Genomic DNA, 25609 nt, shown 5'->3' with positions numbered 1-25609 from the left:
TTCGTTCCACCTGTTACATACGTTCCGATGAACACAATATCTCTTATTTTACGAGTAACGGATATAACGAATTTAAATTTAAATTTAGGTTCTGAGCAATTTTAGTTATGTGATTTGTGTTTGTTAGTTTGAACGCGGCACAGTGCAAAAATACTTGTTAATGTTTAGAATACTACCAAAAAATGCTTTAACATTTTTATAACTATTCTATATTTAACATATTAATATTTTTTGTTTGTATATATTGCAGCGATTTAGAAAATAACCTTTACATTTTAAAATATTTACATTTATTTGGTCGGCAAGCACCACTTTTGCATAACTAAAAAAAACATAGCCAACGACTCACAAATACGAAGGTTAAGTTAAGAAAACTAATGTGACATTAAATAACGTAGTCAATAAAGATCAACAATTCTAAGCTTTGCACAATAAATGGAAATGTATGGTAATCCGTTCTAGTTGGTTCCTTGGCGTTGAGCTCTGCTACGTTTCAGATAGGCTGAATGGAACGCCAAACAGCTGCTCCCAAGTTTTACCGATGACATTCAGACAACACGTGGAATTGTTATGCGTTTCGAACAGCAACTGCCACATCTCGCACTTGTTTTGGGTCTCGTCGCTAAAGTTCATCACATATTTTTTATCCGTAATGCGTTCCACGTCTACTAAGTTGCTCATGGGCTGTCTAAGGGTAAGTTCCGGTTGCGTGGATTTATCCTGAATTTTGTTTGAAAGCCACGAGAATTTTAAATTTGCCGATATGTACAAATGTGACTCTGTAATTAGGAGCAGACAGTGTTCAAAGTTCTTCTTCTCTTGTTCACGAATCCATTGGCTGCTACGAAGCAGGGAGCACATTTTAACTGGTTCGGATGCAATAGTTTGCAACGGATTGCTGAGGGTGGTGGATGGTTTGTAATTAAGTTTGCACTGCTCTGGTAGAGGGTGATCTATAAAAAAATATTTAATTTTTGTCTAATAAACTTCGTGTAAAGATAACTTACGTCGCAAGAAAAGAAGTAAGCTATCGGTCGTAAGCATGTCGTGCAACAGCAACATAAATCCGCCCCAATCCATTAAGGTAAAGGATAATCCAAGCTTCCAGGGCAGCAGTTCAACCGCCTTTAATCGACTAACCGACACTCTTACGACTTGCCGAAGCCACTTGGCCACATCGTCTTGGGGTAATGCAAAGGATTCCATTAAAAAGCAATTGCAGTTGGACATCACCACGAGTCCTTCTCCCAGGACCTGGGTCTGCTCGTTAAAGAAGCGTCCCTTTGCCAACCACTTAAAATGTTCACCATCCTCCTTAAACTTGCTCTGGTAGAAGAAGAGTTTTAGACGGTGATCGATATCATCAAAGTCAATGTAGTTAAATTTGTAGGGCTGAGTACCCAAGACATTAGCTTCAGAGTCTACCATCTTCTTTGAGCTGGACATGAGTAGATTAGTTGAACGAAATACGGCTGCAAACGGTAAACGGCTGACTCCATCAGCTCTTTTTAAACGGCTTATTGAGTCCGTACTTGAGCTACTTATTTGACTATTTAAAGATTCGGAAAGCAGCAAATTTGAAAGACTTGTTGGCCCATCAATGCCCAGCTGCTCGTAGGTTGTACAAATGCTGTCGGTAATAGATCCTGACGAGCTGCCTTCTGTGAGCGGAACTTGGGACACAGATAATGATACGGGAGCTGCAGTCTGACCCTGTTCCGCCTGAATTAAATCGAACTTTCGATCTAAGAACCTTTTAGATTGCCCTTTTTCATCGCTTATCGTTTCGAGATGTGACAGATGGCGCTCTTCTAAGGTCTTGCGACTAGTGCTCTGTGCGTAGTTTGGATCTATCACCTCTATGCTTGACTGGCTCGGATTGGAGATGATGTCCACATCACTTTCGTTAGCCCGAAACTCTATATCACGATCCGTGTTAGAGCTACCCACAACGGACTGATTAGAGTCAAAAGAGCTCTGCGAGTTAGTAATTTTCGAACATGAGCTGCTCTCGCTTAGTGAATTGCCGGAACCTAAAATGTCAATATATTATAATGAGGATCTCTCGTAAACTTTATTTTATTTAATGGGTTTAAGCTTAAAAAGCTATGAATTTGGATATACATGTCGGAGTTTTGTCTTATATAAAGTGCGAAAATAAATTGCCGGAACCTAAAATGTCAATGTACTAGAATAAGGATTCCTCGTAAACTTAATTTTTGTAGTTGAAGCATCATTGCTCTCTAAGCTTAAAAAGCTTTAAATTTTGATATACTTGTCGGAGTTTTGTCTTATATAAATTGGGAAAATTTAAGTCCAAATACGAAAATTAATTTACCAGTTACAAATTTTACAAAAATGTATATAACATTAAAACAACCACTAATAGTGCGCTAAATTCCTTTTGCATTATGCAACTCCTACGCTTGTGTGCTTTTAGCAGTTGTAAGCCTGAAGTTTGTCACTAACGTATTCTTTTTTTTTACATCAAAACATTTTAATTTTTGTCGGTGGGTGAGAAAAAGTCTAAAAAAATACAATGGATTGTAATGCAATACGTAAGATAGGTTGGATTTAGCCCTTTTTCATTTGTGTTCGCATGCAAAAAAAAACTAAACAAGAAATACAAATGAAATTAATATTCAGTTATTATGTCCACACCATACATTAACTAAATAGAACAAGCACCAAAGCAAATGTCAAAAAATGTGCTGACAACTGGTTAAAATGGATCAGAAACCAAAAACTTGAATATAACGAAAAAATCTTTACAAATTTGAAAGAAACTAATTAAGTTAAGAAATGAAATTGGGTAAGGACTTGCCAATGCTTTTGCTTTCTTCCTTATTTGTTGACCCTGTAAATGTCTCAACAAGCGTTTCCTCCATCAATATGTCTGGGGGGGGAATGTTTGTGCTCTGCCACCACTTCCTCCGAATGTTTGGTCAAAGAGGAAGACAACTCAGTTACTTCGGCCACATATGCACTACGATAGTCTAGACATCTCAAGTCTAAGAAAGTTTAAATTTCAAAGTAAAATAAAGTGTTCTTAATAGGTGATCTACGTAATACCCTTTTTTTTATGTCGCTTGCCTTTTTGCTCAATGGTAAATTGAGTTAGACAACTAACACAGCGATAAATGGAAATGTTCATTTCGTTCAGATCACGCTGACAGAGAATGTCTCGCAGTTTCTTTTCCAGTTCCTACTTAGGATCAAATTCGAGCTTTTTATTAGCTGTTATTAGAAAATCACCTATTTACCTACCCGACACAATGTACTCTCAACACAATAGATTCCCTCCTGTTTATCCTTACGCATCGTGTCGAATATTATTCGTAAGGTATTGCACTTTACTCGCTCGCATGACTCCAGTATTTTTAGACTCCATTTGGTTTTAGTCCTACTCGGTAATAGAATAAGAGACAGAGATCCTTTAACTTAAAATTACCTTTTAATTAAATTACAAGACCACCTATCGGTTAGCGAATCTTTTTCACGTATAAAATTTGAAGATGTGGTGAAAAAAAGAACATCGCTCGGCTTTTGCTCATGATAGACTATAAAGGTTTCCTTGTCAGATTCGGCATCGGACGAGTAAACTTTAAAGAGCGGATTTACAAAGTTGTTAAAACTATTCACCCGTATTCTCATTCGGAAGGTTCTCATTTTGACCAGCACTTGAGCTATTTGCAAAGAGCCTAAAAAACTCTTCGTGCTTATCAGGCAGTGACTCCTCCGCCCGCAATTCCTTTGTGGTGCTGACGATGCTATTGTAGTTTGTCACTTCTCCTTCAGTGCAGGTCTCATAAAAATGTAGCCCACTTGTATCGTTCGCATCCGAGTCAGAGTGGTGTCAAAGGTTGTATTTAACAAAACGTTATTCGCTGGAGTAGAGAAAATTTGGAGATGTTCAGGATCCGCTTGAGAATTAACTATTATGCTTGATGAACCTGAATATTCCCCCAAGAACTCATTGAACAGCTGACGAGCATTGTCGCGCTCTAGTTCAGAAGGCTGCGGCGATTCGATTCCCAGCATCATCTCGGCATTACCGGTCTTTAACCATTCATTGCCATAAGTAAGGCGAAGTTTCTCAATTTGCTTTTTAGTCTCCAGGTGGGAGGAATCGGTTCCCTAAACGGAGTCGGACTGAAGCTTTTGAGGGGAAATAGCGCACGCTTCTGACTCGGCCTCAATATTCTCCTCTATGTCTACTGTCCTGATCTTTTTCGCTTAAATCTGTCTACCGCCGGTAGGTGGTGCATTTCAATCACGCTTTGCTGCTTGCATATCTCCATTTCCCTTTGGTCCCTTTAGCTGAGTAACGGGTATCTGATAGTAGAGGTACTCGACTATAGCGCTCTTTCTTGATTTTGTTTGAATTCGGTTGGAATTTGTTCGTATGTATGTTATTAAAATTGCCTTTTTTTACTTATACACATGAATTCTACGACACAACGCGACCGCAAATTCTTCAGAGAAAGTGGAACCAGTAATGACCATGTTAACAAATTTGTTAATGCTGGCCATTTTAAGCCATCCATGAATTCCCAAAAATATGAATTCTCGAATTTGAGAGGAACCAACCGAGTTCCAGCAGACGAGCTCTCTGTGTCATCCCCAGATATTTAAGACATATATTTTTGATCATTAAATAACAATTATTTTTGACGTTTTCTGTAAGTCTTCAAATAACAGTTTTTTTTAGCAGGGATCGAGAAACTTACTACCTAAATACCAAAAGGAAATTGATAATGGGGTCAGTAAGACGTTTCAAATTTCATAAAAAACAAAGTCCGTCTTAATGGACAGCCTCCCAGCCTCCCAAGAAATAATTCTTCGAATAGGTGCAAAGAAACATCGATTTCAACATTTTACACTTTTCACCTTTATCTACTGTATGTGACGTTATTGACCATGTCCTCGCTAGAAACTGGCGTGGCACCTTACTGAAATAAGTTTGCGATGCGCAAGAATCTCTTGAGTCTGTATTCTTAATCTCAACTTTCTAACATTTATCGTTTTCGAGGTCTAAGCGTTTATACGGACAGACGAACATAGCTCACGATCTTGATCACAAATATATATACTTCATGGCAGTGGTACCCACACAAATACAATGAAATGAAAGACTATCATTTATGTATGTGCGTAAACCGAAGACGCCGGCCAAAGCCACACGAGCGTTTACAGAGTCGGTGTCGTGGCAGAGGACTCCCAGACTGGCGAGTCAGGCCAGAGGGCACCACTAATTTATAGGGTAGGAAAGGCTTCGTTCCACTTGTTACATACGTTCCGATGAACACAATATCTCTTATTTTACGAGTAACGGATATAACGAATTTAAATTTAAATTTAGGTTCTGAGCAATTTTAGTTATGTGATTTGTGTTTGTTAGTTTGAACGCGGCACAGTGCAAAAATACTTGTTAATGTTTAGAATACTACCAAAAAATGCTTTAACATTTTTATAACTATTCTATATTTAACATATTAATATTTTTTGTTTGTATATATTGCAGCGATTTAGAAAATAACCTTTACATTTTAAAATATTTACATTTATTTGGTCGGCAAGCACCACTTTTGCATAACTAAAAAAAACATAGCCAACGACTCACAAATACGAAGGTTAAGTTAAGAAAACTAATGTGACATTAAATAACGTAGTCAATAAAGATCAACAATTCTAAGCTTTGCACAATAAATGGAAATGTATGGTAATCCGTTCTAGTTGGTTCCTTGGCGTTGAGCTCTGCTACGTTTCAGATAGGCTGAATGGAACGCCAAACAGCTGCTCCCAAGTTTTACCGATGACATTCAGACAACACGTGGAATTGTTATGCGTTTCGAACAGCAACTGCCACATCTCGCACTTGTTTTGGGTCTCGTCGCTAAAGTTCATCACATATTTTTTATCCGTAATGCGTTCCACGTCTACTAAGTTGCTCATGGGCTGTCTAAGGGTAAGTTCCGGTTGCGTGGATTTATCCTGAATTTTGTTTGAAAGCCACGAGAATTTTAAATTTGCCGATATGTACAAATGTGACTCTGTAATTAGGAGCAGACAGTGTTCAAAGTTCTTCTTCTCTTGTTCACGAATCCATTGGCTGCTACGAAGCAGGGAGCACATTTTAACTGGTTCGGATGCAATAGTTTGCAACGGATTGCTGAGGGTGGTGGATGGTTTGTAATTAAGTTTGCACTGCTCTGGTAGAGGGTGATCTATAAAAAAATATTTAATTTTTGTCTAATAAACTTCGTGTAAAGATAACTTACGTCGCAAGAAAAGAAGTAAGCTATCGGTCGTAAGCATGTCGTGCAACAGCAACATAAATCCGCCCCAATCCATTAAGGTAAAGGATAATCCAAGCTTCCAGGGCAGCAGTTCAACCGCCTTTAATCGACTAACCGACACTCTTACGACTTGCCGAAGCCACTTGGCCACATCGTCTTGGGGTAATGCAAAGGATTCCATTAAAAAGCAATTGCAGTTGGACATCACCACGAGTCCTTCTCCCAGGACCTGGGTCTGCTCGTTAAAGAAGCGTCCCTTTGCCAACCACTTAAAATGTTCACCATCCTCCTTAAACTTGCTCTGGTAGAAGAAGAGTTTTAGACGGTGATCGATATCATCAAAGTCAATGTAGTTAAATTTGTAGGGCTGAGTACCCAAGACATTAGCTTCAGAGTCTACCATCTTCTTTGAGCTGGACATGAGCAGATTAGTTGAACGAAATACGGCTGCAAACGGTAAACGGCTGACTCCATCAGCTCTTTTTAAACGGCTTATTGAGTCCGTACTTGAGCTACTTATTTGACTATTTAAAGATTCGGAAAGCAGCAAATTTGAAAGACTTGTTGGCCCATCAATGCCCAGCTGCTCGTAGGTTGTACAAATGCTGTCGGTAATAGATCCTGACGAGCTGCCTTCTGTGAGCGGAACTTGGGACACAGATAATGATACGGGAGCTGCAGTCTGACCCTGTTCCGCCTGAATTAAATCGAACTTTCGATCTAAGAACCTTTTAGATTGCCCTTTTTCATCGCTTATCGTTTCGAGATGTGACAGATGGCGCTCTTCTAAGGTCTTGCGACTAGTGCTCTGTGCGTAGTTTGGATCTATCACCTCTATGCTTGACTGGCTCGGATTGGAGATGATGTCCACATCACTTTCGTTAGCCCGAAACTCTATATCACGATCCGTGTTAGAGCTACCCACAACGGACTGATTAGAGTCAAAAGAGCTCTGCGAGTTAGTAATTTTCGAACATGAGCTGCTCTCGCTTAGTGAATTGCCGGAACCTAAAATGTCAATATATTATAATGAGGATCTCTCGTAAACTTTATTTTATTTAATGGGTTTAAGCTTAAAAAGCTATGAATTTGGATATACATGTCGGAGTTTTGTCTTATATAAAGTGCGAAAATAAATTGCCGGAACCTAAAATGTCAATGTACTAGAATAAGGATTCCTCGTAAACTTAATTTTTGTAGTTGAAGCATCATTGCTCTCTAAGCTTAAAAAGCTTTAAATTTTGATATACTTGTCGGAGTTTTGTCTTATATAAATTGGGAAAATTTAAGTCCAAATACGAAAATTAATTTACCAGTTACAAATTTTACAAAAATGTATATAACATTAAACCAACCACTAATAGTGCGCTAAATTCCTTTTGCATTATGCAACTCCTACGCTTGTGTGCTTTTAGCAGTTGTAAGCCTGTAGTTTGTCACTAACGTATTCTTTTTTTTTACTTCAAAACATTTTAGTTTTTGTCGGTGGGTGGGTGAGAAAAAGTCTAAAAAATACAATGGATTGTAATACAATAAGTTAGATAGGTTGGATTTAGCCCTTTTTCATTTGTGTTCGCAAGCAAAAAAAAACTAAACAAGAAATACAAATGAAATTAATGTTCAGTTATTATGTCCACACCAAACATTAACTAAATAGAACAAGCACCAAAGCAAATGTCAAAAAATGTGCTGACAACTGGTAAAATGGATCAGAAACCAAAAACTTGCAAATAACGAAAAAATCTTTACAAATTTGAAAGAAACTAATTAAGTTAAGAAATGAAATTGGGTAAGGACTTGCCAATGCTTTTGCTTTCTTCCTTATTTGTTGACCCTGTAAATGTCTCAACAAGCGTTTCCTCCATCAATATGTCTGGGGGGGAATGTTTGTGCTCTGCCACCACTTCCTCCAAATGTTTGGTCAAAGAGGAAGGCAACTCAGTTACTTCGGCCACATATGCACATCTCAAGTCTAAGAAAGTTTAAATTTCAAAGTAAAATAAAGTGTTCTTAATAGGTGATCTACGTAATACCCTTTTTTTTATGTCGCTTGCCTTTTTGCTCAATGGTAAATTGAGTTAGACAACTAACACAGCGATAAATGGAAATGTTCATTTCGTTCAGATCACGCTGACAGAGAATGTCTCGCAGTTTCTTTTCCAGTTCCTACTTAGGATCAAATTCGAGCTTTTTATTAGCTGTTATTAGAAAATCACCTATTTACCTACCCGACACAATGTACTCTCAACACAATAGATTCCCTCGCATTTTCGCTCGCATGACTCCAGTATTTTTAGACTCCATTTGGTTTTAGTCCTACTCGGTAATAGAATAAGAGACAGAGATCCTTTAACTTAAAATTACCTTTTAATTAAATTACAAGACCACCTATCGGTTAGCGAATCTTTTTCACGTATAAAATTTGAAGATGTGGTGAAAAAAAGAACATCGCTCGGCTTTTGCTCATGATAGACTATGAAGGTTTCCTTGTCAGATTCGGCATCGGACGAGTAAACTTTAAAGAGCGGATTTACAAAGTTGTTAAAACTATTCACCCGTATTCTCATTCGGAAGGTTCTCATTTTGACCAGCACTTGAGCTATTTGCAAAGAGCCTAAAAAACTCTTCGTGCTTATCAGGCAGTGACTCCTCCGCCCGCAATTCCTTTGTGGTGCTGACGATGCTACCGTAGTTTGTCACTTCTCCTTCAGTGCAGGTCTCATAAAAATGTAGCCCACTTGTATCGTTCGCATCCGAGTCAGAGTGGTGTCAAAGGTTGTATTTAACAAAACGTTATTCGCTGGAGTAGAGAAAATTTGGAGATGTTCAGGATCCGCTTGAGAATTAACTATTATGCTTGATGAACCTGAAAATTCCCCCAAGAACTCATTGAACAGCTGACGAGCATTGTCGCGCTCTAGTTCAGAAGGCTGCGGCGATTCGATTCCCAGCATCATCTCGGCACTACCGGTCTTTAACCATTCATTGCCATAAGTAAGGCGAAGTTCCTCAATTTGCTTTTTAATCTCCAGGTGGGAGGAATCGGTTCCCTCATCGGAGTCGGACTGAAGCTTTTGAGGGGAAATAGCGCACGCTTCTGACTCGGCCTCAATATTCTCCTCTATGTCTACTGTCCTGATCTTTTTCGCTTAAATCTGTCTACCGCCGGTAGGTGGTGCATTTCAATCTCGCTTTGCTGCTTGCATATCTCCATTTCCCTTTGGTCCCTTTAGCTGAGTAACGGGTATCTGATAGTAGAGGTACTCGACTATAGCGCTCTTTCTTGATTTTGTTTGAATTCGGTTGGAATTTGTTCGTATGTATGTTCTTAAAATTGCCTTTTTTTACTTTTACACATGAATTCTACAACACAACGCGACCGCAAATTCTTCAGAGAAAGTGGAACCAGTAATGACCATGTTAACAAATCTGTTAATGCTGGCCATTTTAAGCCATCCATGAATTCCCAAAAATATGAATTCTCGAATTTGAGAGGAACCAACCGAGTTCCAGCAGACGAGCTCTCTGTGTCATCCCCAGATATTTAAGACATATATTTTTGATCATTAAATAACAATTATTTTTGACGATTTCTGTAAGTCTTCAAATAACATTTTTTTTTAGCAGGGATCGAGAAACTTACTATCTAAATACCAAAAGGAAATTGATAATGGGGTCAGTAAGACGTTTCAAATTTCATAAAAAACAAAGTCCGTCTTAATGGACAGCCTCCCAAGAAATAATTCTTCGAATAGGTGCAAAGAAACATCGATTTCAACATTTTACACTTTTCACCTTTATCTACTGTATGTGACGTTAATGACCATGTCCTCGCTAGAAACTGGCGTGGCACCTTACTGAAATAAGTTTGCGATGCGCAAGAATCTCTTGAGTCTGTATTCTTAATCTCAACTTTCTAACATTTATCGTTTTCGAGGTCTAAGCGTTTATACGGACAGACGAACATAGCTCACGATCTTGATCACAAATATATATACTTCATGGCAGTGGTACCCACACAAATACAATGAAATGAAAGACTTTCATTTATGTATGTGCGTAAACCGAAGACGCCGGCCAAAGCCACACGAGCGTTTACAGAGTCGGTGTCGTGGCAGAGGACTCCCAGACTGGCGAGTCAGGCCAGAGGGCACCACTAATTTATAGGGTAGGAAAGGCTTCGTTCCACCTGTTACATACGTTCCGATGAACACAATATCTCTTATTCTACGAGTAACGGATATAACGAATTTAAATTTAAATTTAGGTTCTGAGCAATTTTAGTTATGTGATTTGTGTTTGTTAGTTTGAACGCGGCACAGTGCAAAAATACTTGTTAATGTTTAGAATACTACCAAAAAATGCTTTAACATTTTTATAACTATTCTATATTTAATATATTAATATTTTTTGTTTGTATATATTGCAGCGATTTAGAAAATAACCTTTACATTTTAAAATATTTACATTTATTTGGTCGGCAAGCACCACTTTTGCATAACTAAAAAAAACCTAGCCAACGACTCACAAATACGAAGGTTAAGTTAAGAAAACTAATGTGACATTAAATAACGTAGTCAATAAAGATCAACAATTCTAAGCTTTGCACAATAAATTGACATGTATGGAAATCCGTTCTAGTTGGTTCCTTGGCGTTGAGCTCTGCTACCTTTCAGATAGGCTGAATGGAACGCCAAACATCTGCTCCCATGTTTTACCGATGACATTCAGACAACACGTGGAATTGTTATGCGTTTCGAACAGCAACTGCCACATCTCGCACTTGTTTTGGGTCTCGTCGCTAAAGTTCATCACATATTTTTTATCCGTAATGCGTTCCAAGTCTTCTAAGTTGCTCATGGGCTGTCTAAGGGTAAGTTCCGGTTGCGTGGATTTATCCTGAATTTTGTTTGAAAGCCACGAGAATTTTAAATTTGCCGATATGTACAAATGTGACTCTGTAATTAGGAGCACACAGTGTTCAAAGTTCTTTTTCTCTTGTTCACGAATCCATTGGCTGCTACGAAGCAGGGAGCACATTTTAACTGGTTCGGATGCAATAGTTTGCAACGGATTGCTGAGGGTGGTGGATGGTTTGTAATTAAGTTTGCACTGCTCTGGTAGAGGGTGATCTATAAAAAAATATTTAATTTTTGTCTAATAAACTTCGTGTAAAGATAACTTACGTCGCAAGAAAAGAAGTAAGCTATCGGTCGAAAGCATGTCGTGCAACAGCAACATAAATCCGCCCCAATCCTTTAAGGTAAAGGATAATCCAAGCTTCCAGGGCAGCAGTTCAACCGCCTTTAATCGACTAACCGACACTCTTACGACTTGCCGAAGCCACTTGGCCACATCGTCTTGGGGTAATGCAAAGGATTCCATTAAAAAGCAATTGCAGTTGGACATCACCACGAGTCCTTCTCCCAGGACCTGGGTCTGCTCGTTAAAGAAGCGTCCCTTTGCCAACCACTTAAAATGTTCACCATCCTCCTTAAACTTGCTCTGGTAGAAGAAGAGTTTTAGACGGTGATCGATATCATTAAAGTCAATGTAGTTAAATTTGTAGGGCTGAGTACCCAAGACATTAGCTTCAGAGTCTACCATCTTCTTTGAGCTGGACATGAGCAGATTAGTTGAACGAAATACGGCTGCAAACGGTAAACGGCTGACTCCATCAGCTCTTTTTAAACGGCTTATTGAGTCCGTATTTGAGCTACTTATTTGACTATTTAAAGATTCGGAAAGCAGCAAATTTGAAAGACTTGTTGGCCCATCAATGCCCAGCTGCTCGTAGGTTGTACAAATGCTGTCGGTAATAGATCCTGACGAGCTGCCTTCTGTGAGCGGAACTTGGGACACAGATAATGATACGGGAGCTGCAGTCTGACCCTGTTCCGCCTGAATTAAATCGAACTTTCGATCTAAGAACCTTTTAGATTGCCCTTTTTCATCGCTTATCGTTTCGAGATGTGACAGATGGCGCTCTTCTAAGGTCTTGCGACTAGTGCTCTGTGCGTAGTTTGGATCTATCACCTCTATGCTTGACTGGCTCGGATTGGAGATGATGTCCACATCACTTTCGTTAGCCCGAAACTCTATATCACGATCCGTGTTAGAGCTACCCACAACGGACTGATTAGAGTCAAAAGAGCTCTGCGAGTTAGTAATTTTCGAGCAAGAGCTGCTCTCGCTTAGTGAATTGCCGGAACCTAAAATGTCAATATATTATAATGAGGATCTCTCGTAAACTTTATTTTATTTAATGGGTTTAAGCTTAAAAAGCTATGAATTTGGATATACATGTCGGAGTTTTGTCTTATATAAAAAATAAATTGCCGGAACCTAAAATGTCAATGTACTAGAATAAGGATTCCTCGTAAACTTAATTTTTGTAGTTGAAGCAGCATTGCTCTCTAAGCTTAAAAAGCTTTAAATTTTGATATACTTGTCGGAGTTTTGTCTTATATAAATTGGGAAAATTTAAGTCCAAATACGAAAATTAATTTACCAGTTACAAATTTTACAAAAATGTATATAACATTAAACCAACCACTAATAGTGCGCTAAATTCCTTTTGCATTATGCAACTCCTACGCTTGTGTGCTTTTAGCAGTTGTAAGCCTGTAGTTTGTCACTAACGTATTCTTTTTTTTTACTTCAAAACATTTTAGTTTTTGTCGGTGGGTGGGTGAGAAAAAGTCTAAAAAATACAATGGATTGTAATACAATAAGTTAGATAGGTTGGATTTAGCCCTTTTTCATTTGTGTTCGCAAGCAAAAAAAAACTAAACAAGAAATACAAATGAAATTAATGTTCAGTTATTATGTCCACACCAAACATTAACTAAATAGAACAAGCACCAAAGCAAATGTCAAAAAATGTGCTGACAACTGGTAAAATGGATCAGAAACCAAAAACTTGCAAATAACGAAAAAATCTTTACAAATTTGAAAGAAACTAATTAAGTTAAGAAATGAAATTGGGTAAGGACTTGCCCATGCTTTTGCTTTCTTCCTTATTTGTTGACCCTGTAAATGTCTCAACAAGCGTTTCCTCCATCAATATGTCTGGGGGGGAATGTTTGTGCTCTGCCACCACTTCCTCCAAATGTTTGGTCAAAGAGGAAGGCAACTCAGTTACTTCGGCCACATATGCACATCTCAAGTCTAAGAAAGTTTAAATTTCAAAGTAAAATAAAGTGTTCTTAATAGGTGATCTACGTAATACCCTTTTTTTATGTCGCTTGCCTTTTTGCTCAATGGTAAATTGAGTTAGACAACTAACACAGCGATAAATGGAAATGTTCATTTCGTTCAGATCACGCTGACAGAGAATGTCTCGCAGTTTCTTTTCCAGTTCCTATTTAGGATCAAATTCGAGCTTTTTATTAGCTGTTACAATGTACTCTCAACACAATAGATTCCCTCCTGTTTATCCTTACGCATCGTGTCGAATATTATTCGTAAGGTATTGCACTTTACTCGCTCGCATGACTCCAGTATTTTTAGACTCCATTTGGTTTTAGTCCTACTCGGTAATAGAATAAGAGACAGAGATCCTTTAACTTAAAATTACCTTTTAATTAAATTACAAGACCACCTATCGGTTAGCGAATCTTTTTCACGTATAAAATTTGAAGATGTGGTGAAAAAAAGAACATCGCTCGGCTTTTGCTCATGATAGACTATGAAGGTTTCCTTGTCAGGTTCGGCATCGGACGAGTAAACTTTAAAGAGCGGATTTTCAAAGTTGTTAAAACTATTCACCCGTATTCTCATTCGGAAGGTTCTCATTTTGACCAGCACTTGAGCTATTTGCAAAGAGCCTAAAAAACTCTTCGTGCTTATCAGGCAGTGACTCCTCCGCCCGCAATTCCTTTGTGGTGCTGACGATGCTATCGTAGTTTGTCACTTCTCCTTCAGTGCAGGTCTCATAAAAATGTAGCCCACTTGTATCGTTCGCATCCGAGTCAGAGTGGTGTCAAAGGTTGTATTTAACAAAACGTTATTCGCTGGAGTAGAGAAAATTTGGAGATGTTCAGGATCCGCTTGAGAATTAACTATTATGCTTGATGAACCTGAAAATTCCCCCAAGAACTCATTGAACAGCTGACGAGCATTGTCGCGCTCTAGTTCAGAAGGCTGCGGCGATTCGATTCCCAGCATCATCTCGGCACTACCGGTCTTTAACCATTCATTGCCATAAGTAAGGCGAAGTTCCTCAATTTGCTTTTTAGTCTCCAGGTGGGAGGAATCGGTTCCCTCATCGGAGTCGGACTGAAGCTTTTGAGGGGAAATAGCGCACGCTTCTGACTCGGCCTCAATATTCTCCTCTATGTCTACTGTCCTGATCTTTTTCGCTTAAATCTGTCTACCGCCGGTAGGTGGTGCATTTCAATCTCGCTTTGCTGCTTGCATATCTCCATTTCCCTTTGGTCCCTTTAGCTGAGTAACGGGTATCTGATAGTAGAGGTACTCGACTATAGCGCTCTTTCTTGATTTTGTTTGAATTCGGTTGGAATTTGTTCGTATGTATGTTCTTAAAATTGCCTTTTTTTACTTATACAAAACAACGCGACCGCAAATTCTTCAGAGAAAGTGGAACCAGTAATGACCATGTTAACAAATCTGTTAATGCTGGCCATTTTAAGCCATCCATGAATTCCCAAAAATATGAAGTCTCGAATTTGAGAGGAACCAACCGAGTTCCAGCAGACGAGCTCTCTGTGTCATCCCCAGATATTTAAGACATATATTTTTGATCATTAAATAACAATTATTTTTGACGTTTTCTGTAAGTCTTCAAATAACATTTTTTTTAGCAGGGATCGAGAAACTTACTATCTAAATACCAAAAGGAAATTGATAATGGGGTCAGTAAGACGTTTCAAATTTCATAAAAAACAAAGTCCGTCTTAATGGACAGCCTCCCAAGAAATAATTCTTCGAATAGGTGCAAAGAAACATCGATTTCAACATTTTACACTTTTCACCTTTATCTACTGTATGTGACGTTAATGACCATGTCCTCGCTAGAAACTGGCGTGGCACCTTACTGAAATAAGTTTGCGATGCGCAAGAATCTCTTGAGTCTGTATTCTTAATCTCAACTTTCTAACATTTATCGTTTTCGAGGTCTAAGCGTTTATACGGACAGACGAACATAGCTCACGATCTTGATCACAAATATATATACTTCATGGCAGTGGTACCCACACAAATACAATGAAATGAAAGACTTTCATTTATGTATGTGCGTAAACCGAAGACGCCGGCCAAAGCCACACGAGCGTTTACAGAGTCGGTGTCGTGGCAGAGGACTCCCAGACTGGCGAGTCAGGCCAGAGGGCACCACTAATTTATAGGGTAGGAAAGGCTTCGTTCCACCTGTTACATACGTTCCGATGAACACAATATCTCTTATTCTACGAGTAACGGATATAACGAATTTAAATTTAAGTTTAGGTTCTGAGCAATTTTAGTTATGTGATTTGTGTTTGTTAGTTTGAACGCGGCACAGTGCAAAAATACTTGTTAATGTTTAGAATACTACCAAAAAATGCTTTAACATTTTTATAACTATTCTATATTTAATATATTAATATTTTTTGTTTGTATATATTGCAGCGATTTAGAAAATAACCTTTACATTTTAAAATATTTACATTTATTTGGTCGGCAAGCACCACTTTTGCATAACTAAAAAAAACCTAGCCAACGACTCACAAATACGAAGGTTAAGTTAAGAAAACTAATGTGACATTAAATAACGTAGTCAATAAAGATCAACAATTCTAAGCTTTGCACAATAAATTGACATGTATGGAAATCCGTTCTAGTTGGTTCCTTGGCGTTGAGCTCTGCTACCTTTCAGATAGGCTGAATGGAACGCCAAACATCTGCTCCCATGTTTTACCGATGACATTCAGACAACACGTGGAATTGTTATGCGTTTCGAACAGCAACTGCCACATCTCGCACTTGTTTTGGGTCTCGTCGCTAAAGTTCATCACATATTTTTTATCCGTAATGCGTTCCAAGTCTTCTAAGTTGCTCATGGGCTGTCTAAGGGTAAGTTCCGGTTGCGTGGATTTATCCTGAATTTTGTTTGAAAGCCACGAGAATTTTAAATTTGCCGATATGTACAAATGTGACTCTGTAATTAGGAGCACACAGTGTTCAAAGTTCTTTTTCTCTTGTTCACGAATCCATTGGCTGCTACGAAGCAGGGAGCACATTTTAACTGGTTCGGATGCAATAGTTTGCAACGGATTGCTGAGGGTGGTGGATGGTTTGTAATTAAGTTTGCACTGCTCTGGTAGAGGGTGATCTATAAAAAAATATTTAATTTTTGTCTAATAAACTTCGTGTAAAGATAACTTACGTCGCTAGAAAAGAAGTAAGCTATCGGTCGAAAGCATGTCGTGCAACAGCAACATAAATCCGCCCCAATCCTTTAAGGTAAAGGATAATCCAAGCTTCCAGGGCAGCAGTTCAACCGCCTTTAATCGACTAACCGACACTCTTACGACTTGCCGAAGCCACTTGGCCACATCGTCTTGGGGTAATGCAAAGGATTCCATTAAAAAGCAATTGCAGTTGGACATCACCACGAGTCCTTCTCCCAGGACCTGGGTCTGCTCGTTAAAGAAGCGTCCCTTTGCCAACCACTTAAAATGTTCACCATCCTCCTTAAACTTGCTCTGGTAGAAGAAGAGTTTTAGACGGTGATCGATATCATTAAAGTCAATGTAGTTAAATTTGTAGGGCTGAGTACCCAAGACATTAGCTTCAGAGTCTACCATCTTCTTTGAGCTGGACATGAGCAGATTAGTTGAACGAAATACGGCTGCAAACGGTAAACGGCTGACTCCATCAGCTCTTTTTAAACGGCTTATTGAGTCCGTATTTGAGCCACTTATTTGACTATTTAAAGATTCGGAAAGCAGCAAATTTGAAAGACTTGTTGGCCCATCAATGCCCAGCTGCTCGTAGGTTGTACAAATGCTGTCGGTAATAGATCCTGACGAGCTGCCTTCTGTGAGCGGAACTTGGGACACAGATAATGATACGGGAGCTGCAGTCTGACCCTGTTCCGCCTGAATTAAATCGAACTTTCGATCTAAGAACCTTTTAGATTGCCCTTTTTCATCGCTTATCGTTTCGAGATGTGACAGATGGCGCTCTTCTAAGGACTTGCGACTAGTGCTCTGTGCGTAGTTTGGATCTATCACCTCTATGCTTGACTGGCTCGGATTGGAGATGATGTCCACATCACTTTCGTTAGCCCGAAACTCTATATCACGATCCGTGTTAGAGCTACCCACAACGGACTGATTAGAGTCAAAAGAGCTCTGCGAGTTAGTAATTTTCGAGCAAGAGCTGCTCTCGCTTAGTGAATTGCCGGAACCTAAAATGTCAATATATTATAATGAGGATCTCTCGTAAACTTTATTTTATTTAATGGGTTTAAGCTTAAAAAGCTATGAATTTGGATATACATGTCGGAGTTTTGTCTTATATAAAGTGCGAAAATAAATTGCCGGAACCTAAAATGTCAATGTACTAGAATAAGGATTCCTCGTAAACTTAATTTTTGTAGTTGAAGCAGCATTGCTCTCTAAGCTTAAAAAGCTTTAAATTTTGATATACTTGTCGGAGTTTTGTCTTATATAAATTGGGAAAATTTAAGTCCAAATACGAAAATTAATTTACCAGTTACAAATTTTACAAAAATGTATATAACATTAAACCAACCACTAATAGTGCGCTAAATTCCTTTTGCATTATGCAACTCCTACGCTTGTGTGCTTTTAGCAGTTGTAAGCCTGTAGTTTGTCACTAACGTATTCTTTTTTTTTACTTCAAAACATTTTAGTTTTTGTCGGTGGGTGGGTGAGAAAAAGTCTAAAAAATACAATGGATTGTAATACAATAAGTTAGATAGGTTGGATTTAGCCCTTTTTCATTTGTGTTCGCAAGCAAAAAAAAACTAAACAAGAAATACAAATGAAATTAATGTTCAGTTATTATGTCCACACCAAACATTAACTAAATAGAACAAGCACCAAAGCAAATGTCAAAAAATGTGCTGACAACTGGTAAAATGGATCAGAAACCAAAAACTTGCAAATAACGAAAAAATCTTTACAAATTTGAAAGAAACTAATTAAGTTAAGAAATGAAATTGGGTAAGGACTTGCCCATGCTTTTGCTTTCTTCCTTATTTGTTGACCCTGTAAATGTCTCAACAAGCGTTTCCTCCATCAATATGTCTGGGGGGGGAATGTTTGTGCTCTGCCACCACTTCCTCCAAATGTTTGGTCAAAGAGGAAGGCAACTCAGTTACTTCGGCCACATATGCACATCTCAAGTCTAAGAAAGTTTAAATTTCAAAGTAAAATAAAGTGTTCTTAATAGGTGATCTACGTAATACCCTTTTTTTTATGTCGCTTGCCTTTTTGCTCAATGGTAAATTGAGTTAGACAACTAACACAGCGATAAATGGAAATGTTCATTTCGTTCAGATCACGCTGACAGAGAATGTCTCGCAGTTTCTTTTCCAGTTCCTACTTAGGATCAAATTCGAGCTTTTTATTAGCTGTTATTAGAAAATCACCTATTTACCTACCCGACACAATGTACTCTCAACACAATAGATTCCCTCCTGTTTATCCTTACGCATCGTGTCGAATATTATTCGTAAGGTATTGCACTTTACTCGCTCGCATGACTCCAGTATTTTTAGACTCCATTTGGTTTTAGTCCTACTCGGTAATAGAATAAGAGACAGAGATCCTTTAACTTAAAATTACCTTTTAATTAAATTACAAGACCACCTATCGGTTAGCGAATCTTTTTCACGTATAAAATTTGAAGATGTGGTGAAAAAAAGAACATCGCTCGGCTTTTGCTCATGATAGACTATGAAGGTTTCCTTGTCAGATTCGGCATCGGACGAGTAAACTTTAAAGAGCGGATTTACAAAGTTGTTAAAACTATTCACCCGTATTCTCATTCGGAAGGTTCTCATTTTGACCAGCACTTGAGCTATTTGCAAAGAGCCTAAAAAACTCTTCGTGCTTATCAGGCAGTGACTCCTCCGCCCGCAATTCCTTTGTGGTGCTGACGATGCTATCGTAGTTTGTCACTTCTCCTTCAGTGCAGGTCTCATAAAAATGTAGCCCACTTGTATCGTTCGCATCCGAGTCAGAGTGGTGTCAAAGGTTGTATTTAACAAAACGTTATTCGCTGGATTAGAGAAAATTTGGAGATGTTCAGGATCCGCTTGAGAATTAACTATTATGCTTGATGAACCTGAAAATTCCCCCAAGAACTCATTGAACAGCTGACGAGCATTGTCGCGCTCTAGTTCAGAAGGCTGCGGCGATTCGATTCCCAGCATCATCTCGGCACTACCGGTCTTTAACCATTCATTGCCATAAGTAAGGCGAAGTTCCTCAATTTGCTTTTTAGTCTCCAGGTGGGAGGAATCGGTTCCCTCATCGGAGTCGGACTGAAGCTTTTGAGGGGAAATAGCGCACGCTTCTGACTCGGCCTCAATATTCTCCTCTATGTCTACTGTCCTGATCTTTTTCGCTTAAATCTGTCTACCGCCGGTAGGTGGTGCATTTCAATCTCGCTTTGCTGCTTGCATATCTCCATTTCCCTTTGGTCCCTTTAGCTGAGTAACGGGTATCTGATAGTAGAGGTACTCGACTATAGCGCTCTTTCTTGATTTTGTTTGAATTCGGTTGGAATTTGTTCGTATGTATGTTCTTAAAATTGCCTTTTTTTACTTATACACATGAATTCTACAACACAACGCGACCGCAAATTCTTCAGAGAAAGTGGAACCAGTAATGACCATGTTAACAAATCTGTTAATGCTGGCCATTTTAAGCCATCCATGAATTCCCAAAAATATGAATTCTCGAATTTGAGAGGAACCAACCGAGTTCCAGCAGACGAGCTCTCTGTGTCATCCCCAGATATTTAAGACATATATTTTTGATCATTAAATAACAATTATTTTTGACGTTTTCTGTAAGTCTTCAAATAACATTTTTTTTTAGCAGGGATCGAGAAACTTACTATCTAAATACCAAAAGGAAATTGATAATGGGGTCAGTAAGACGTTTCAAATTTCATAAAAAACAAAGTCCGTCTTAATGGACAGCCTCCCAAGAAATAATTCTTCGAATAGGTGCAAAGAAACATCGATTTCAACATTTTACACTTTTCACCTTTATCTACTGTATGTGACGTTAATGACCATGTCCTCGCTAGAAACTGGCGTGGCACCTTACTGAAATAAGTTTGCGATGCGCAAGAATCTCTTGAGTCTGTATTCTTAATCTCAACTTTCTAACATTTATTTATTTCTAACATTTAGCACCACTTTTGCATAACTAAAAAAAACCTAGCCAACGACTCACAAATACGAAGGTTAAGTTAAGAAAACTAATGTGATATTAAATAACGTAGTCAACAAAGATCAACAATTCTAAGCTTTGCACAATAAATTGAAATGTATGGTAATCCGTTCTAGTTGGTTCCTTGGCGTTGAGCTCTGCTAAGTTTTAGATAGGCTGAATGGAACGCCAAACAGCTGCTCCCATGTCTTACCGATGACATTCAGACAACACGTGGAATTGTAATGCGTTTCGAACAGCAACTGCCACATCTCGCACTTGTTTTGGGTCTCGTCGCTAAAGTTCATCACATATTTTTTATCCGTAATGCGTTCCACGTCTACTAAGTTGCTCATGGGCTGTCTAAGGGTAAGTTCCGGTTGCGTGGATTTATCCTGAATTTTGTTTGAAAGCCACGAGAGTTTTAAATTTGCCGATATGTACAAATGTGACTCTGTAATTAGGAGCAGACAGTGTTCAAAGTTCTTCTTCTCTTGTTCACGAATCCATTGGCTGCTACGAAGCAGGGAGCACATTTTAACTGGTTCGGATGCAATAGTTTGCAACGGATTGCTGAGGGTGGTGGATGGTTTGTAATTAAGTTTGCACTGCTCTGGTAGAGGGTGATCTATAAAAAAATATTTAATTTTTGTCCAATAAACTTCGTGTAAAGATAACTTACGTCGCAAGAAAAGAAGTAAGCTATCGGTCGTAAGCATGTCGTGCAACAGCAACATAAATCCGCCCCAATCCTTTAAGGTAAAGGATAATCCAAGCTTCCAGGGCAGCAGTTCAACCGCCTTTAATCGACTAACCGACACTCTGACAACTTGCCGAAGCCACTTGGCCACATCGTCTTGGGGTAATGCAAAGGATTCCATTAAAAAGCAATTGCAGTTGGACATCACCACGAGTCCTTCTCCCAGGACCTGGGTCTGCTCGTTAAAGACGCGTCCCTTTGCCAACCACTTAAAATGTTCACCATCCTCCTTAAACTTGCTCTGGTAGAAGAAGAGTTTTAGACGGTGATCGATATCATCAAAGTCAATGTAGTTAAATTTGTAGGGCTGAGTACCCAAGACATTAGCTTCAGAGTCTACCATCTTCTTTGAGCTGGACATGAGCAGATTAGTTGAACGAAATACGGCTGCAAACGGTAAACGGCTGACTCCATCAGCTCTTTTTAAACGGCTTATTGAGTCCGTATTTGAGCTACTTATTTGACTATTTAAAGATTCGGAAAGCAGCAAATTTGAAAGACTTGTTGGCCCATCAATGCCCAGCTGCTCGTAGGTTGTACAAATGCTGTCGGTAATAGATCCTGACGAGCTGCCTTCTGTGAGCGGAACTTGGGACACAGATAATGATACAGGAGCTGCAATCTGACCCTGTTCCGCCTGAATTAAATCGAACTTTCGATCTAAGAACCTTTTAGATTGCCCTTTTTCATCGCTTATCGTTTCGAGATGTGACAGATGGCGCTCTTCTAAGGTCTTGCGACTAGTGCTCTGTGCGTAGTTTGGATCTATCACCTCTATGCTTGACTGGCTCGGATTGGAGATGATGTCCACATCACTTTCGTTAGCCCGAAACTCTATATCACGATCCGTGTTAGAGCTACCCACAACGGACTGATTAGAGTCAAAAGAGCTCTGCGAGTTAGTAATTTTCGAGCAAGAGCTGCTCTCGCTTAGTGAATTGCCGGAACCTAAAATGTCAATATATTATAATGAGGATCTCTCGTAAACTTTATTTTATTTAATGGGTTTAAGCTTAAAAAGCTATGAATTTGGATATACATGTCGGAGTTTTGTCTTATATAAAGTGCGAAAATAAATTGCCGGAACCTAAAATGTCAATGTACTAGAATAAGGATTCCTCGTAAACTTAATTTTTGTAGTTGAAGCAGCATTGCTCTCTAAGCTTAAAAAGCTTTAAATTTTGATATACTTGTCGGAGTTTTGTCTTATATAAATTGGGAAAATTTAAGTCCAAATACGAAAATTAATTTACCAGTTACAAATTTTACAAAAATGTATATAACATTAAACCAACCACTAATAGTGCGCTAAATTCCTTTTGCATTATGCAACTCCTACGCTTGTGTGCTTTTAGCAGTTGTAACACAGTTGTCCACACCAAACATTAACTAACTAGAACAAGCACCAAAGCAAATGTCAAAAAATGTGCTGACAACTGGTAAAATGGATCAGAAACCAAAAACTTGCAAATAACGAAAAAATCTTTATTACAAATTTGAAAGAAACTAATTAAGTTAAGAAATGAAATTGGGTAAGGACTTGCCAATGCTTTTGCTTTCTTCCTTATTTGTTGACCCTGTAAATGTCTCAACAAGCATTTCCTCCATCAATATGTCTGGGGGGGAATGTTTGTGCTCTGCCACCACTTCCTCCAAATGTTTGGTCAAAGAGGAAGACAACTCAGTTACTTCGGCGACATATGCACTACGATAGTCTAGACATCTCAAGTCTAAGAAAGTTTAAATTTCAAATAAAGTGTTCTTAATAGGTGATCTACGTAATACCCTTTTTTTTATGTCGCTTGCCTTTTTGCTCAATGGTAAATTGAGTTAGACAACTAACACAGCGATAAATGGAAATGTTCATTTCGTTCAGATCACGCTGACAGAGAATGTCTCGCAGTTTCTTTTCCAGTTCCTACTTAGGATCAAATTCGAGCTTTTTATTAGCTGTTATTAGAAAATCACCTATTTACCTACCCGACACAATGTACTCTCAACACAATAGATTCTCTCCTGTTTATCCTTACGAATCGTGTCGAATATTATTCGTAAGGTATTGCACTTTACTCGCTCGCATGACTCCAGTATTTTTAGACTCCATTTGGTTTTAGTCCTACTCGGTAATAGAATAAGAGACAGAGATCCTTTAACTTAAAATTACCTTTTAATTAAATTACAAGACCACCTTTCGGTTAGCGAATCCTTTTCACGTATAAAAGTTGAAGATGTGGTGAAAAAAAGAACATCGCTCGGCTTTTGCTCATGATAGACTATGAAGGTTTCCTTGTCAGATTCGGCATCGGACGAGTAAACTTTAAAGAGCGGATTTACAAAGTTGTTAAAACTATTCACCCGTATTCTCATTCGGAAGGTTCTCATTTTGACCAGCACTTGAGCTATTTGCAAAGAGCCTAAAAAACTCTTCGTGCTTATCAGGCAGTGACTCCTCCGCCCGCAATTCCTTTGTGGTGCTGACGATGCTATCGTAGTTTGTCACTTCTCCTTCAGTGCAGGTCTCATAAAAATGTAGCCCACTTGTATCGTTCGCATCCGAGTCAGAGTGGTGTCAAAGGTTGTATTTAACAAAACGTTATTCGCTGGAGTAGAGAAAATTTGGAGATGTTCAGGATCCGCTTGAGAATTAACTATTATGCTTGATGAACCTGAAAATTCCCCCAAGAACTCATTGAACAGCTGACGAGCATTGTCGCGCTCTAGTTAAGAAGGCTGCGGCGATTCGATTCCCAGCATCATCTCGGCATTACCGGTCTGTAACCATTCATTGCCATAAGTAAGGCGAAGTTCCTCAATTTGCTTTTTAGTCTCCAGGTGGGAGGAATCGGTTCCCTCATCGGAGTGGGACTAAAGCTTTTGAGGGGAAACAGCGCACGCTTCTGACTCGGCCTCAATATTCTCCTCTATGTCTACTGTCCTGATCTTTTTCGCTTAAATCTGTCTACCGCCGGTAGGTGGTGCATTTCAATCACGCTTTGCTGCTTGCATATCTCCATTTCCCTTTGGTCCCTTTAGCTGAGTAACGGGTATCTGATAGTAGAGGTACTCGACTATAGCGCTCTTTCTTGATTTTGTTTGAATTCGGTTGGAATTTGTTCGTATGTATGTTCTTAAAATTGCCTTTTTTACTTATACACATGAATTCTACGACACAACGCGACCGCAAATTCTTCAGAGAAAGTGGAACCAGTAATGACCATGTTAACAAATTTGTTAATGCTGGCCATTTTAAGCCATCCATGAATTCCCAAAAATATGAATTCTCGAATTTGAGAGGAACCAACCGAGTTCCAGCAGACGAGCTCTCTGTGTCATCCCCAGATATTTAAGACATATATTTTTGATCATTAAATAACAATTATTTTTGACGTTTTCTGTAAGTCTTCAAATAACAGTTTTTTTTTAGCAGGGATCGAGAAACTTACTATCCAAATACCAAAAGGAAATTGATAATGGGGTCAGTAAGACGTTTCAAATTTCATAAAAAACAAAGTCCGTCTTAATAAACAGCCTCCCAGCCTCCCAAGAAAAAATTCTTCGAATAGGTGCAAAGAAACATCGATTTCAACATTTTACACTTTTCACCTTTATCTACTGTATGTGACGTTATTGACCATGTCCTCGCTAGAAACTGGCGTGGCACCTTACTGAAATAAGTTTGCGATGCGCAAGAATCTCTTGAGTCTGTATTCTTAATCTCAACTTTCTAACATTTATAGTTTTCGAGGTCTAAGCGTTTATACGGACAGACGAACATAGCTCACGATCTTGATCACAAATATATATACTTCATGGCAGTGGTACCCACACAAATACAATGAAATGAAAGACTATCATTTATGTATGTGCGTAAACCGAAGACGCCGGCCAAGGCCACAGGAGCGTTTACAGAGTCGGTGTCGTGGCAGAGGACTCCCAGACTTGCGAGTCAGGCCAGAGGGCACCACTAATTTATAGGGTAGGAAAGGCTTCGTTCCACCTGTTACATACGTTCCGATGAACACAATATCTCTTATTCTACGAGTAACGGATATAACGAATTTAAATTTAAATTTAGGTTCTGAGCATACAATTTTAGTTATGTGATTTGTGTTTGTTAGTTTGAACGCGGCACA

At 38.8% G+C, this 25609-nt stretch overlaps 5 protein-coding genes across 5 annotated transcripts; all 5 read right to left on the bottom strand.

The window, feature by feature from the left end:
- Positions 1-267: 267 nt before the first annotated feature.
- Positions 268-5098, bottom strand: LOC119561754. Its single transcript, XM_037875234.1, is given in 10 exon segments — positions 268-953; positions 1008-2033; positions 2825-2897; positions 2899-3011; positions 3073-3205; positions 3268-3403; positions 3476-3602; positions 3676-3843; positions 3846-4246; positions 5094-5098. Coding segments are annotated over 10 exon segments (2649 nt in total). The 3' UTR covers positions 268-486.
- Positions 5099-5541: 443 nt separating this feature from the next.
- LOC119561753 lies at positions 5542-10302 on the bottom strand. Its single transcript, XM_037875233.1, is given in 9 exon segments — positions 5542-6227; positions 6282-7307; positions 8101-8271; positions 8333-8465; positions 8528-8615; positions 8688-8814; positions 8888-9055; positions 9058-9458; positions 10298-10302. Coding segments are annotated over 9 exon segments (2586 nt in total). The 3' UTR covers positions 5542-5760.
- Positions 10303-10699: 397 nt separating this feature from the next.
- Positions 10700-15503, bottom strand: LOC119561752. Its single transcript, XM_037875232.1, is given in 8 exon segments — positions 10700-11431; positions 11486-12511; positions 13299-13664; positions 13697-13830; positions 13903-14029; positions 14103-14270; positions 14273-14673; positions 15499-15503. Coding segments are annotated over 8 exon segments (2694 nt in total). The 3' UTR covers positions 10700-10964.
- Positions 15504-15900: 397 nt separating this feature from the next.
- On the bottom strand, positions 15901-20172 carry LOC119561751. Its single transcript, XM_037875231.1, is given in 10 exon segments — positions 15901-16632; positions 16687-17712; positions 18506-18578; positions 18580-18677; positions 18739-18871; positions 18934-19069; positions 19142-19268; positions 19342-19509; positions 19512-19912; positions 20129-20172. Coding segments are annotated over 10 exon segments (2673 nt in total). The 3' UTR covers positions 15901-16165.
- LOC119561750 lies at positions 17719-24809 on the bottom strand. The gene is given in 10 exon segments (XM_037875229.1): positions 17719-18871; positions 18934-21344; positions 21399-22424; positions 23021-23206; positions 23262-23394; positions 23457-23592; positions 23665-23791; positions 23865-24032; positions 24035-24424; positions 24779-24809. Coding segments are annotated over 9 exon segments (2664 nt in total). The 3' UTR covers positions 17719-18871; positions 18934-20877.
- Positions 24810-25609: the final 800 nt, after the last annotated feature.

Source organism: Drosophila subpulchrella, unplaced genomic scaffold (assembly GCF_014743375.2).
Source record: "Drosophila subpulchrella strain 33 F10 #4 breed RU33 unplaced genomic scaffold, RU_Dsub_v1.1 Primary Assembly Seq36, whole genome shotgun sequence".
NCBI lineage: Eukaryota > Metazoa > Arthropoda > Insecta > Diptera > Drosophilidae > Drosophila > Drosophila subpulchrella.
This window is presented reverse-complemented; position numbering and strand designations above follow the sequence as displayed.